This window comes from Oratosquilla oratoria, chromosome 44 (assembly GCF_046742065.1).
Source record: "Oratosquilla oratoria isolate Oo_2021 chromosome 44, ASM4674206v1, whole genome shotgun sequence".
Lineage (NCBI taxonomy): Eukaryota > Metazoa > Arthropoda > Malacostraca > Stomatopoda > Squillidae > Oratosquilla > Oratosquilla oratoria.
In genome coordinates this window covers 10,412,765-10,428,969 of record NC_134820.1, presented here as the reverse complement: position 1 = coordinate 10,428,969, position 16,205 = coordinate 10,412,765, and the positions used below count along the sequence as shown (strand labels likewise).

General features: G+C 38.6%; 1 protein-coding gene and 1 long non-coding RNA gene across 10 annotated transcripts in view; one reads left to right on the top strand and one right to left on the bottom strand.

Moving 5' to 3' along the window:
- Positions 1 to 16,205, top strand: part of LOC143022392 (uncharacterized) — a 237,202-nt gene that overhangs the window by 96,859 nt on the left and 124,138 nt on the right. The gene's annotated exons all lie outside the window — the stretch shown is intronic.
- The window catches only part of LOC143022390 (intermembrane lipid transfer protein VPS13A-like), a 617,111-nt gene that overhangs the window by 522,576 nt on the left and 78,330 nt on the right, over positions 1 to 16,205 (bottom strand). For all 8 annotated transcript variants that reach the window (XR_012966042.1, XM_076180547.1, XM_076180549.1 and 5 more), the window contains exons 8-11: positions 12,269 to 12,413; positions 5,713 to 5,953; positions 5,312 to 5,539; positions 4,730 to 4,836 (exon numbers count right to left, since the gene is read on the bottom strand). Coding sequence is in view for 7 of the 8 variants with exons in the window: in XM_076180547.1 (XP_076036662.1) it covers positions 4,730 to 4,836; positions 5,312 to 5,539; positions 5,713 to 5,953; positions 12,269 to 12,413 (721 nt within the window). In the remaining variant the exon portion in view is untranslated. The remainder of the gene's footprint in view (positions 1 to 4,729; positions 4,837 to 5,311; positions 5,540 to 5,712; positions 5,954 to 12,268; positions 12,414 to 16,205) is intronic.

Sequence of the window (16,205 nt, the reverse complement as noted above, 5' to 3'; positions counted from 1 at the left end):
GTAGATGAGCCTTCTCTTTTCCAACATTTGTCACCTAAATGTAAGCCCATAGTCACTAAGTCGAGATATTACAGTAAAGAGACAAAGAATTCATTGAAATGGAAACAAACCATCAGCTTGCTGATGGTATTATTGAAAATAGCTTATCCCCATGGAGGGCCCAAGTTGTATTAGTGAAGGATCCAATGAATTGACATAAAAAAAGGATGTGTGTGGATTACTCACAAACTATGAAACTATATAAATGGACAAACATATCAATAAAATAGTCCGAGAAACATTCAACATATCAAGGTCAATGAAAGTGGCATTTGACTATCTGGATGAGGAAATTATTAAAAAAATATTAGTTACACTAATAAGACCAAAACTGGAGTACACTGCAACACTATGGACACCCAGTACTAAAAAGAATATAAAGAAATTAGAAAGAATACAAAGAGCAATGACAAAGATGGCACCAACACTCTCCAAATTAACATACAAAGATTGTCCAAATTGGAACTACCAACTCTGGAACAAAGAAGAGAAAGAGGAGATCTACTGACTATTTATAGAATCATGAAAGGAATGGAAATCCTAGATAGAGATGATTTATTAAAATGGGACAACAGAAAAACAAGAGGACATGAAAAGAAACTCAAAAAGGATAATTATAGAAGAGATCTGAAAAAGAATAGCTTCCCACATAGAGTGGTGGATACCTGGAATAAATTAGATAAGGAAACAGTGTGTGCAAACACTATTCAAGATTTTAAGAAAAAACTTGATGCTGAAAGATACAAAGATGGGTCACCACAAGCATAGCTCCCTTCCTGTATAATACAACTAGGTAAATATACACAGAGCTAGACATTTATCCATTACCAAGAATTGACACTATGGTGAATGAACTCTCGACATACCACGTTTTCTCAAATTTTGACTTGAAAAGCGCATATCACCAAAATCCACTGAAAGAATCAGACAAGAAATACACTGCTTTTGAAGCCAATGGACAATATCAATTTTCTAGGGTTCCCTTTGGAGTAACAAATGGAGTAGCAGTCTTTCAATGAACCATGGATAAGCTTGTGAAAGAAAAAAACTTACAGTGTGCATTTCAATATCTTGACAATATAACTATTGCTGGCTGTACTCAAGAAGAACACGATTATAATGTACACTTTCTTAAAGTTGTCAATAATAGAAACTTAACCCTCAATGCTTCTAAGACAAAGTCTGTATGCTCCATTAATATCCTTGGTTACTGTGTAGGAAGTGGGGTTATAAAGCCTGATCCTGAGAGGTTTCATCCACTACAGGAACTCCCACCTCCCCCAAAAGTCAGGGATCTTTCAAGAGAGCCATGGGTATGTTTGCTTACTATGCCAAATGGATACATGATTTTTCAACAAAAGTAAGACCATTAGTGAGTGCAAAGACATTTCCTTTAGATAAAGAAGCTTTACAAGCTTTCAGTCTGCTCAAGTTAGAACTTGAAAGGACAATGTTATACTTGATAGATGAAAACTTGCCCTTTGAAGTCAAATGTGATGCTTCTGAAGTAGCTATCTCAGCTGTAGTTAACCAGGGTGGGAGACCAGTGGCTTTCATGTCTAGGACTCTACAAGGAAGTAAAGTATGTTATCACATTGTAGAAAAGGAGGCCATGGCCATAATTGATGATGTCCGTAAATGCGGTCACTTCCTTGCTAGACAACATTTTGATCTTACTACTGACCAGCATTCTGTAGCCTTCATTTTCGATAACTGGTAACACACCAAGATCAAGAATATGAAGATCCAGGAGTGGCAGATGGAACTCACTACCTTCAGTTATACAGTACACTATCACCCTGGTAAAGAGAATGTGGTTCCTGATGCCTTCTTTCGAGCCTTCTGTTGTTTTACTGTCTCTGCATCATCTACTCTCATTGAACTACATGAGAGTCTATGTCATCCAGGAGTGACTCGCCTGCTGCACTTTGTGAGATCTAAGAACCTCCCCTTTTCCACTGAGGATGTCAGGAAGGTTTGTGCTTCCTGTAAGGTTTGTGCAGAGGTAAAGCTGAGGTTCTATAGACCTCAAGAAGGAAAACTCATCAAAGCAATTCAACCAATGGAGAGGTTAAGCAACGACTTCAAAGGGCCTCTTCCAACCACCTCACATAATCCCTATATACTTACTGTTGTAGATGAATATTCCTGTTTTCCTTTTGCTTTTCCATGTCCCAATATGAATACAACTGTAATCAAATGCCTGGAACAAATATTTAGTCTATGTGGGATGCCTAATTATATTCATTCTGATCTAGGAATGTCGTTCATGTCTAAGGATCTCAAACCCTACCTCATACAAAAAGGAGTTGCTACAAGTCGAACTACTCCATATCACCCAATTGGCAATGGACAAGTGGAACAGCTCAATGGTATTATATGGAAGGCAATCCAGCTGGCCCTCAAGTCATGGAATCTTCCCGATCAACATTGGGAATTAGTACTTACTGATGTACTGCACTCTCTTAGATCCCTTCTGTCTACATCTACAAATGTCACACCACATGAACGTTTATTTTGGTTTTCCATGTTGCTCTTCTTCTGGAAGCTCTCTACCCTCATGGCTCATGACACCAGGTCCAGTATTATTGAGGAGATTCGTTAGGACAAACAAAAATGAACCTTTAGTTGATAAAGTCGAACTACTTGATGTTAATCCAACTTATGCTAATATTAGACATCAGGATGGACAGGAGTCAACAGTTTCTGTTTGTGACTTGGCTCCTTATCCCAAGAACCAGGTCAACTACTCCCCTGCTGGAAATCAGGAATCATCCTCTTCTACATTGTCACCAGAGGCTGTACCTACAGCAACACTCCTAGAAGTTCCAGAGAACATTGAACCTTGCCAAGAGGCTGACATAGAAGTGAGTGTGTCAACACCTCTAAAACAGAGGTCAACCCGTGTGTCGAAGGCTCCAGACACATATTTCAAACTATGTGTTCTATTCATAAACTGCACTTCATGTATATTGATTCATTGCCAAATAAACATTATTATTATTATTATAAGTATTTTGTTTTCTTTTTAGGGAAGGAGAATGTTATATTTTGTCAATGAACTTTTTCATACTTTGAGCCATTTGTTTGGCTGCATGTCATACTCTGTAAACAGTTGACGAAACTGTCTGGCTACGTTGTCACAGTCTGTTTGGAACCGGTCAGAGTAACAGTCATGACTCTATGTAAGTTAATTCCTTTCCCCTACTTATTCAATCATTGTATAGATATCATATACTATGTCTTATATATTATGTTGTGTCTACTCATATGATGAGTTCTGTATGTTCAGTAAATGATATGTAAGAAATATTGTATAAACTGTAGTATTTTTTGACTTCACATATATTATGTAAGTTACATTCTGTAATATATTTTCCGGTCTACTGGTGTTTCAGTTGGTTAAAGCTTGGGAGCAGCAGCCAAGTCTCTTATTGCTATCTCAATAGTTTTGGAGAAATATTTGTTTATGATGTCAAATTCCTGTTTATGTGATGGTATTTTGGCTTGGGTTACTCCAACTGCTTCATGGTGATCGGATACAGTTTTGGGTTTTTGATGGTTTTTATTACTCTCCTTCCACTAATTTTGTCTGCTAGTTTTCCCAATTTTGTTTGTTTGTGATTAATGTGTCTTATAATGTTACTTTTTAGTTGCTTTAGTTGTTCTTTTTCTTGTTCAGTGAGGCTGTTTCTTTTTCAAGTTAGTCATATGGTTTATCTGCCAGGCTGGGGACCAGTTTGGTAGTTGCCCTTTATATTTGCTCAGTCTTGCTTATATCCTTCACTCTGTGTGGGAACCATACTACTGACACCTATTCCAGTCTTGGAGAGATCAGGGTCTTGAGTTATTTCATCATCTCTTCATCCATATAGTGAAACACCACTTTGATCTTCTGCAGTAGTCCATGTCTTTCCCACATACAGAGAAGTTTGGGTTTATTTTTTTATTTACTTTTTTTTTTATAACATCTGGAAGTTTTCTTTACTTGCTTTCTGTATGGTGGTTACTGTTTTATCTAAAGTTTTATCCAGGGTTAGCAATTGTTCTATTTCAAATTCTTTCTCATTGTCTTCTGGGTATTTCTGACAGTTTGCTCTGGTAGTTTATGAAAGTTCTTTTGATCATGGGTTGCAGCTTCTCTTCAAGTTCTATGATGGTCTTCTGGTTTTGGTTTATATGGAGGCTGAACACATTGTTATGTTGGGTGATATTGGTTGATGATTGTGTTGGGGTAATTATCTGGTGGTGTTCTTACTGCTTCTGACCCAGGGCAGTGGACAGGATGCAGGTATGACCCGTCATCCAGGAGGTGCCAAGATAAGAGGGAGGGAGGAGGTTGGACGGGAGTGGAATATATAGGAAATGGAATGGGTGGGAGTGGTTTCTATGCCTTTTTCTTTTGGCTACCCCCTGTGTAGGGGGAAAAAGCCTTTGGTATATGTATGTATGTATGTATGTAACTTATGGTTCTGCCCAGAGGCTGTTGCCGGCACCATACAGCTTCTAACTAATTCCAGGTGATTTTATTGTTTAGGTTAATGTCACCATACTAAAAGGGTCAACATTATCTTGACCAACTTCTTTGCTATAATAGACTACAAATTTTATTCAATCTAGTGTCAGACAATTTCAGTCAACTTAGTAAAATTCAAAGTAGTAAAGGAGTTAAAAAATATTCATCACTAACCTGATTATACATAAGTTCTATTGGATTAAGTCTCATTGTAAAACCATGATCAGCTGATACAGATAAGGGATTCTTTTCAAAGTCACATGAAAAGGCAACACCACATCCTGTCAAATTTGATAAAAATTAGTATGAATATATCACATCTTGATGCACAAAATCAAAAGTAAGAAAAGAAATGATCAATGCATCTTATACAAAATCCAAATAAAATGCCATTTGTATCTTTTAAACAATTATATTAACTGGATAATTCAGAATTGTTACCGTTACTTCAAATGCTCCTAAGGAGAATCTATACATTATCCTTTTGTAGTACTCTCAACCCTTGATTTCATGGACCCCCAATTAACAGATTTCAGAGGCAACAAAAAAAAATTCAATGACTCAGAATATTTTTCTGATCCCCCCACCCCAACCAATCCTTGGTAAGTCGGCATTATAGTAAATATATTGAATTTATCATATCTATCAAACAGATCTTCCCCATTTTGTGTGTTAAATTGATGGGCGGGTGTATTGCCATATACCATAAAATGTGACATAGCACTTGTACATACTTTCTGAAGAGTCAAGACATACCTGCATTGTTTGTATTTTCCACTAATTTGAACACAATGACAAGCTCTTGTTCAATATTTGAAGCTTCCATACTGAGTGATTCTGCCTTCGCTGAGACTTTTTGATATTGGACACCTGAGCGGTTTTCAGCACTCATGACAAATCCAGAAAGGGATGCCATAGCAATATCATGAAACTCATCTTTCAATATTATAGTGACATTCTGAAGAGACAAGTAAAGTTTCTGATCTGAAATAAATTCAGAGAAGAATTTAAATAATTTCCAAATTTAAGTTAAAAAGTGCTGGGAAATTACACTTGCACATAGAACTATATAGAACAGTATCTCCATTTTTATACATAACCCCATGGTATTGAAGACTAATTTGTCTTACTTAAAGCAATAATAAGAAATTCCTTACCTATATCATCCTTGTGTTTCTCTGCATCAACTGAAGTCTCAAATCCTCTGAGAGCCTTCATGAGTTCCTTTTTTTCTTCCTCATTAAGAGTGATAATTCCATTTGCATTGTGGTTCACACAAACATCAACAGAGCCTCCTCCTTCATCAATATCTCCTCTGCCCCAACTACCCCAAAGCCACCACATCCAACTGTTGGATGCACTAACACCCTGGACTAATGATGGATCCTCCTTTGAAAGCTGAAATCATACAAAAAATTAAATATATAAATAAAATATAATGATGATGGATGATGATGATGATGATGATGATGATGATGATGATAACTATATATGAGCAAATACACACACTTCCTACCTTTGGGAAAAGGTCTGGGAGGGAAAATAGTGGGACAGAGAGGGGGGGGGGTCGCCAATTTAATGAAGTGGCCTTGCTGTGGATGTGCTGTGTCTTGCGACACTGCTTCTGAACCAGGGCAGTGGACAGGGTGCAGGGATGACCCGTCATCTAGGAGGTGCTAAGATGGGAAGGAGGGTGGAGGGGTGTGGAGTGTTTTCGGGGATGGAATGGGTGGGAATGATTTTATGCCTTGTCCTTTTTGGCTACCTCCCTGGTATGGGGGAAAAAGCCTTGGTATATGTATGTATGTATGTATATATATATATATACATATACATATATATATATATATATATATATATATATATACCAAGTGTAGTTTCTACATTACAAATAGCTGATTTTGAAGGATTCCCACAATCAATCAATCCCTGGTCTCTCTTGAAGAAGACCCACACCTCCCAGGAAACCACCAACAGCCCCCAGGCAGGACCATAAATCACTTAAAGAAGAGATATTGTATTGTCTGGGAAGAAGTCAGTGTAGTATTTACATAACTGAAGTACATACAAAAAGGAGCAACACTCATTAGGTCCTGTTTCCTACTTTCCAATTTATCATGTCTAGCCTCAAATTCATGTACAGTTCCATCTTAATCTATCCTTTATTTCCAATTATCATATTTAGATCTGATTTCATGTACTGTTCTAGCTTAAACTAGATCACTAAGCTATTTCAACTATTTATGCATCAACATGGAAAACTATTTCTGCACATCCATTAGGCATCTACCGTATTTTCCGGCGTATAGTGCGCGACTTTTTTCCGTTGGAAGGGCCTAAAAATGGGGGGTGCGCGTTATCCGGTGGTGCGCATTATCTACGGCCTACGATAAAAATTCTGCCTCTGTGTGTGTAGTTTTTTTCACAACAACATGACGATGTTGGCTGTCACAAAGTCGGGACGGCACACTTCTCCGTGACGTTCCGTGAGAACAAGAAGAACAGCCATGGTGACATGAAAGAATACGCCAGCATGGGCTATATAAATATTTGGTATAGGTAGGTATCTATCGAATCTTATTTTTCATGTTTAAATAGGTCTAAACACCATGAAACATGCTCAATATTCATGATATTTGCCCATGTTCACAGCATCCTAGTTTGAATTTTTATGTTGGCTTTGTTGCTTCACTTTAGGTATGGTACAAATTCCGTTGCGGCCGTTCATAAAATCGTGTCAAACACCTGACTACAACACCCTCTTTCGGGAGTTATATTAACTAAACGTCACCTCGATGAGAGACTGTCCTATTTCACCACTGTCATTGCAGGTTCAAAGCTAAAACGAAACAGTCTGTAGTTTGTTTCAGTATTAAATAAAAATGGTAAAGACGAATTATTTCCTCAAGATATAAAATGAACATTTTCTGTAAAAATCCCGAAATTTTTCTGTATATTTTACTTCCAATAAACTTTTTTTAGATCAAATTTCCTAAAAACTATTTAAGCTCCAAAGTAATAAGGAACCAACGCACAACATGAGTCATATACCGGTACATGTAGTTCCGACTTTTTCTTAGTTGTGTCCTGATTGATGCCTAAACTGACACTTAATTTAGTGGCAAATCAACAGATTTCCCAGCGGTGGCTCTAGCCAATGAAAAATACTTCTCCATATAACCTCGTTCACATGATACTAAATAATTAATCGCCGTTATTTCATTTGTTTATTCTTACTAACATTAATTATCGTAGTCTATGCAAATATTTGGGATCCGTAAAACAGCACTGGTAACAACATCATGAACGTTGGCCGTTTTAGCTCACCCGGAATATGCTAGATCAGGGCCGAGATTGACAGTTCTATTGCCAATCTACTAAGTATTTCAGCGGCTTTGACCCATCGTTTTTCGTTCATATTTCCGAAATAACTGTTCACATCAGCATAATATATTAGCACAACTTAATTCACACCCTGCCCTAATTTTTGACGTTATAGTGCATTCACAAGTGTACTTATTTACGGCGTTTACTCTTGACATCAAATGTCTCGCAGCCGACACCCGTGAAGTAAATCGAACAAGTGAAGTTGTGACGTCATCACAAACTACCTCGTGTATCCCATCCTCCTCCCCTACCCTCCTTCCTCCCCATTTCCTCCCTCCTCCTCTCTCTCTCTCTCTAAAAAAAAGTAATAATAATTGAATACCATGCACCCGGAAAGGGAATTCAATAACAAGTTTATACATATGATGGATAGGGAAATTATGATAATAACTGGACATGCATTTTATTTCATTCCATACCACTATGGATAAACAGTTCATCCTCGTCATCGCTGTCCATGGTGATGATGACGGGTTCCATACTTTCATGTATATTGTCCGATGACCAGTGCTCTTCTTCGAACGATCTGGACCTTCTCACAGCACCCACCCACACCTCCTTGGTTGCGATAAGCCAGGTAGTTTGTGATGACATCACAACTTCACTTGTTCGATTTACTTCATGGGTGTCGGCTACGACACACTTAATATCAAGAGTAAACGCCGTAATTAAATACCCTTGTGAATGCACTATAACATAAAAAATTAGGGCAGGGTGTGAATTAGTCTGTGCTAATATATCATGCTGATGTGAATGGTTATTTCGGAAATATGAGCGAAAAACGATGGGTCAAAGCCGCTGAAATACTTAGTAGCCTACACTAAACATCCTCTTGCGAGAGTTTGTTAAACTAAACATCACTTCAGTAAAGACATTTATGAACCGAAACATAGTTTGTTGCTGCATGGCAATAAAAACTTGTACACGGTGATAAAAACTTGTAAGATGAATTATTCCCTCAGGATAGTAAATTACAATTTTTCTGTAAAAATTCTAAATTTTTCATGTACATTTTGTATTCAATAAACTTTTTATGGCTCAAATTTCCCACAAAACAATGGACCAACGCAAGCAGGAGTCGCATACATGCAGTTCACGAGCTTTAGCCACCAGTGACTTTTCCTGGCATGTGCGTTATACGTCGGTGCGCGCTATCTGTGTACTGAGATAACAAAGTGCATGGGTGCGCATTACAACCCGATGCGCATTTTAAGCCGGAAAATACGGTACATTAACATACATATACCAAGGGAGGTAGCCAAAGTCAAAGGCATAAATCCACTCCCACCCATTTCATCCCCACATATTCCATTCCCATTTACCACCCTTTCCTCCCTCTTTTCTTGGACGGATCAAGGTTTCTATGAGTTTTTTCATCATCTCTTCCTATACTCTACAGGAAAGGAGCAACACTCACTGTGTCCTGTCTCCTACTCTCCAATTATATCATACCTAGCCTCAAATTCATGTACACATTCCAACTTGATTCACATCCTTGTTAGAAGCAGTCTTCTTTAATTATTTCTCATGACCTCTTAAAGCCATACTATCCTTGATCAAGAGATCTCTTCTACTTATGTAATCTACCCCCTTTAATGATCTGAATGCTGTTATCATATCACCTTTTTCTCTTCAATCTTTCAAAGTTGGCAGACCCAGTGTTTTAAACCTTTCCTCATATGATTTACCTATCAGGCTGGGAATCAGTTTTGTTGCTGCCCTTTGTATTCTCTCGATCTTGCTTATAACCTTCACTCTGTGTGGGGACCATACCAGATCAGGGTTTCTATGAGTTTTTTTTCATCATCTCTTCATCCATATTGTGAAAAGCTACTTTAATCTTATGTAGCAATCTGTATATCTCTCCCACAATCCTGCTGATATGTCTTTCAGGTGACACATTGTCTTTTATCAACACTTCCAAATCTTTCTCCTCCTTTGCTTTTGTAATGGATTCAATTCTCAAGGAATAGTTTAGATGGTCTTTTGCAACTAAGGCCCATTTCCAGTACTTTGCATTTTTTTTGTATTGAAATTAACTTTCCATTCTTGGCTCCATGTAAAAATAGTGTCAAGATCTTTTTACAATTACCTACAATCCTCTTCATTTTCCCCTCTTCTCATGATTCCCAAGTGTCTATTTCTCATTACACTTTTTAATCCCCCAAGGCACTTACTTCTCTCAATCTACAATCTACCTCCAACTTCATTCCTCCCTTCCCCACCAAATGTGACCCCAAGTATCTAAAGCTATCCACTTCCTCCAGATTTTCTCCTCTAATACTCATTTCTAAATTGCTGCCATCCTCTACACTTGTACATCTCATCACCTTACTTTTACCCCCATTTGCTTTCAACTTTCTCCTCTTGCACACTTTCCCAACCTCTGTCATTAACTCCCTTAATCCCCCCTCTGATCCTGCTACAAGCACAGTGTCATCAGCAAACAACTGGTTTATCTCCCACTTTTCTCTATTATCTCCCACTTTTCTCCACTTTCTTTAACTATCTCCAGTCCCCTGCCCATTACCCTTGCATTTACCTCCTGCACCACCCCATCCATGTACATATTGAACAGCCATGGCAACATGACACAGCCCTGATGAAGTCCCACCTTTACTTCAAACCACTTGCTCTCTCCATTCTAACACAGGTTTCACTACTCTCATAAAAACTCTTGACTGCCCATAACAGCTTTCCTCTGATCCCATGTATCTGTAAAACCTCCCACAGTGCCTTCCTGTCTACCCTGTCATAAGCCTTTTCCAAATCCATAAAAATCTCAAAAAACATCCTTACCTTTTCCTAAAGCTTTCTCACATATCTGTCTTACCACAAAATTTTTATCCACACAACTCCTACTTTTCTTAAACCCACTCTGTTCTCACCAATTACTCCCTCTGTTCCTCTCCTAATCCTCTTAATTAAAACTCTCCCATAAGCCTTCCTAACTACAGTCAACAAACTGATCCCTCTCAAACTGCTACACTCACATTTGTCTGCTTTTCCCTTGTAAAACAGAACTATATGGGCACTTCTCCAGTCCTCCAACACTTTACCTCCTTTACACAAACATTAAACAATCTATCTAGTCCACCATCAATGCACCTCCCTTTTTCAGATATTCTGCATGACGCTCATCCAACCCAGGTGCCTTACCTGCTCTCATAATTTTAATAACTACTTTCACCTCACCTTTTCTTATTTCTCACCCATTTTCCTCATCCAACACTATAATTTTCTTAGCACCTACCACTGCAACCACAGTTCCCCCTATCTTCCTCTACATTTACTAACTCCCTAAAATAATCTACCCATCTTCCTCTTACTGTTGTCTTTTCTGTTATCATCTCTCCATCTGCACCTTTTACCTTTCTTTTCTACTTGATTTGCCTCCCCTCTCACTTTTAATTTCCTTACAAAATATCTTCTTATTACTTTAAAAATCATCTATCATACTCTTCCCCATTTTACATCTGCTCTCCTTTTTGCCTTCTTTATTCTATGTTTAACTTCTTTTCTTTTTCTTTGTATCTATTACATGCTTCTCTTGTTCTATTCTGCAACCAGTCTGTGAATACTCATTTCTTCTCTTCTACAACCTTCTTTGCTTCATCATCCTACCACTCACTACCCTTCCTTCTATTTCCTCCCATCTTCCTTGTTCCACACACTATCTTTGCACACCATGTTACTCTCTCCTTGAAACTTGTTGTTCCTTCCATAATGTCACTGACATAGACAAGAAATATTACTGGTGCAAGCAATGAACCTTATGGATCTCCACTTGTTACTGCTCTCTGTCCTGACATCTTATCCTTTCATTCAAGTAGTTTGCCTCTTACTCCTCCAACATGCTTCAATTAACACATAAGTTGACTGTGAGGTATTTAAAACCTTTTCATAGGTCAAGGTACACACAGTTCACCCACCCCTCTCTCTCTTGCAGACTCTTTTGTCATGAAATTTTGCAGAAGAAAATTAAAGAGAAGGGTTCCCTGTCTCCTTATTGAATCCCATTTAGTCACCTGTAATTGAATGAAATACAGTAGTGTCATTCTTATCCCCTTACCACAGGTGCATGGCAAAACAAATTGGAGACCCAGGAATGGTAAAAGAAGGCTTTCAAGGGATGGACAACAATAGTAAAAAAAAAGTGACACAGCCTTCCTCTATGAATGTAGATTCTCTCTGACATAAATAGCATGTGATTCTAGTCAACAGGGGTGTTCTTTAAATCCTCACTGACAGCTTACAACTATGCAGTCACAACCCAAAACTGAAATATTTTTTAACAAAAACAATATATAATAAATAAATACATACAAGAATTTTGGTGTGCACTCTTGCTAAGACAATGCTGGTAAGACTCAACTTGTCTTCTAAATGAAGGAGATCAGCCTCAAGTTCTCCACAATGGCTTTCCTTAAGATGTTGTTTGTACAAGGCAATGTACTTATGATAAATGTCTCTGAAAGAAATAAAAGAAGTTTTAAAAATCACTCTAATTGCCTTAATCCCAAAACTGTTCACAGCAACTTATGTTTATGATTTAAACTTTTCATAATAAACATATCAATAAGTAAATAAATACATAAATAACAAATAAATTAATACATTTTAAGAAAGGCTGAAAGGAACAGATGAGGTGTAGATGAGGTGTTTGAAAAGTATGATAGGTTATTCAAGAATGAGTAAAATGAGAAAAGTTGAGGTGAAGGAAAAAAAACAGGTAATGAGAGAAACATGTCAAATAGGATACGCTGTAAATTCTCAAGTAGATGAGGGGGAGGTTCACCATGTAATGAAGCAGTGGGGGTAAACCAGCTTTGGCTGACAGGCCCTGCTGTGGAGGTGCTGTGTCTTGCTGCATTGTTTCTGACCTAAACAGTGGGTGAAAGACAGGGATGACTCTTCACCCACAAGAAGCTAAAATAGAAAGAACAACAAATAGGTTTTTGGATGGGTATGGGATATTTGAAAGGGTGAGTGTATGCTTTGACCCAGCCACCCCTTTTATAGGGGACAAGAGCCTTTTGTTACATGTATGCATGTACATGAAAAGATTAAACTTCTCAAGAACCTGGAAGTAAGAAAGGCCTTGGGGCCAGATGGGATATCAAACTGGATACTAAGAATGTAGAGGGTAATTAGTGGATAAAATACATCTGACTGGATACTCTCTGGAGAAGGGGAACATGCCATTGGATTAGAAATCTCCATATGTGGTATCAATATTCAAAGAAAGAAACTGGAAGGATCACTGAACTAGACTAGTATCCCTGATCTGCATGAAAGCCAAAATAAGAGAAAATATTGTAAAAGATAGATTGCTGAATTACTCAAGGAAAGGGGAATCCTGGTTCACAATCAACTTGGATTCAGAGAAGGAAGTTCATGTATACCCAACTGAACTTTTATCTAAGAGTAGCTGATGTGCTACATGAAGAAGAAAGCAGATAACAAGAGAATGTAATATGATTGGGTAGAGCAGAAAATGCTGAGATGGTATGGGCCCATGCAAAAAATAACTTTGAAATGACTTGCTATGGGAGTGTGGAAACTAGATATAAATGGAGTAGGAAGACCTAGAATGAGATGGATGGATGAAAGGGAAAGTCCTTTGGATGCATGTGATTTTTCAATAGAACATGGAAGAGAAAATGCAAGAGAGTTTGCATTTACCTAATTCTGTTTACTTAATTGTACTATACAGAAAAGGGACAATGCTTGTGAGGTCCTATCTCTTACTCTTCAATTTATCATACAGAATTTCAATTTTATGTACGGTTCCAACCTGAGCTACATCCTTATTTTCCAATTATCATACTTAGATTTCAATTCATTTCAACTTTTCAACTCTTGCTCTAACATTTCAACTCTTGCTTGGGTTATATCACCTTCTAAGCTATCCCAGGTATTTATGTATTTGTATGGAAAACTGCATTTCTTTTAATCCTTTGGACATTTAGTCTTTCTCAATTTGTTCTCATGCCATCTCAAAGCCCTCCAATCCCTAACCAAGCAATTACTTCTTTCTCTTTAATCTCTCAACATTGGCAGATCCAGTGCTTTATTTTCTCCTTATATGGTTTATCTACCAGACTGAGAACAAGTTTGGTAGCTACCCTTTGTATTCTCTAAATGTTGCTTATATCCTTTACTCTATGTGGGGACAATACTACTGACAGATATTTTAGTCCTGGACAGATCAGGGTCTATATGTATTTACCTAGTTGTATCATACAGGAAGGAGAGCTATGCTCGTGGTGACCCGTTTTTGTATCTCGCAAGATCAAGTTTGTTCTTAAATTCTTGTATTGTGTTTGCACACACTATTTCTTCATCCAATTTGTTCCATATATATATCACCCTGTGTGGGAAGCTGTTCTTTTTCAGGTCTCTTCTGTAGTTATCCTTTTTGAGTTTCATTGCATGTCCTCTTGTTTTTCCTCTGTCCTGTTGTTGTTGTTGTCGTTCCCTAGACTGTCTGTCTGAGAAGTCCCGTCTCCCCAAGGAATGCCACAGCCGAAACTGGGTTTTCCCACAAATCCTTTATAGAGTGTATGTTGTGTTGTTTGCATGCATGATTGTGTATAATGCAGTCTTCCATTATGTGTTGTATGGTATGGGGTGAAGTGTTACATCCTGGGCAGCTATTCACAATGCGGTCATCCAGCCTCTTCTGGTAGCTTAGAAGTGCTGGGTGGTGGCCGCACCGTAGTCTGGCCAGGTGGACTCTGTACTTTCGTGGGAGGGAGGATTCAGAAGGGTGGATATCAGAGGGTCTGGCATGCAGCAGTGTGTTGTCTTTTAGTGTGTTAATGGAGCGGTGAGTGATATACATACATACATATACCAAGGCCTTTTCCCCCTTACAAGGGAGGTAGCCAAAAAGGGAAAGGCATAAAATCATTTCCACCCACTCCATCCCTTAATACACTCCACACCCCTCCACCCTCCCTCTTATCTTAGCACCTGCTGAATGACGGGTCATCCCTGCACCTTGTCCACTGCCCTGGGTCAGAAGCAGTGTCGCAAGACACAGCACATCCACAGCAAGGCTGCTTCATTAAATCGGCGACCCCCCCTCTCTGTCCCCCCATTGCATAAAAGGAGAGGACGGGGAGAAATCCCTTCGGGCTGCGTCAAATTTTGCTCACACATACTACCTCACCCCCCATCCCCTCGCCCATTCCACCTCATGCAATCACATCATCCATATACAACCATTCTCCATTCACCCCTGTCTTCTGTCCTCTCCCGTCCTTCCTCAACAGACATTCCCCTCTTCCCCAAAGACCCCTTCACCCCATCCATCCACCTCATCCTAGGACATCCCCTCATGTTCACTCCCTCCACATCTGCCTTCCACACCTCTTTTACTAGTCTTTCTTCACTCATTCTTTCAATGTGTCTAAACCATCCTAATATTCTTTCATCAACCCTATCTCCCAGCTCCTTTTCCACCCCTGTTCTCCTCCTCACCTCCTCATTTCTCACCCTATCTAGCCTAGTAACCCCCAACATACTTCTCAGACACCTCATCTCAAACACATTCAAACTCCTTCTCTCTTCTTCTCTTATGTTCCATGTTTCTGCCCCATACAATGGTGTTGGCACAAAAACAGAATATCAGGAAAATATACAATTGGAACCAAAGAAGTAAAGAAAGTAGGATCCGAAAAAGATTTGGGAGTAATTATCACGAACGACTTGTCCTATGATATACAGATTAACAAAATTGTCGGGGAGACTTACAACTTGCTAAGATCAATAATAGTGGCGTTTACATACTTGGACGAAGACATGATAAAAAAAATATTGGTTACATTGATAAGGCCTAGATTAGAGTATGCGGCGACATTGTGGTCCCCCAGTACCAAAAAGAATATAAAGAAAATAGAAAGAATCCAAAGAGCAGCTACAAAAATGGCACCTGCACTTGCTAACCTATCATACGAGGAGAGATTGGCTAAACTGGAGTTACCGACACTGGAGCAAAGAAGAGAGAGAGGTGACCTATTGACCATCTACAGAATCATGAGAGGCACAGAGGTACTCGATAGAGAGAACTTACTTAACTGGGACAAAAGAAACACAAGAGGACATGGAAAGAAAATAAAAAAACATAGCTATAGAAGAGAACTGAAGAAAAACAGTTTTCCTCATAGAGTTTTGGACACTTGGAACAAACTGGACAATGAAATAGTATGCGCAAAAACCATTCATGAGTTTAAAAACAAACTAGACACTGCGAGAT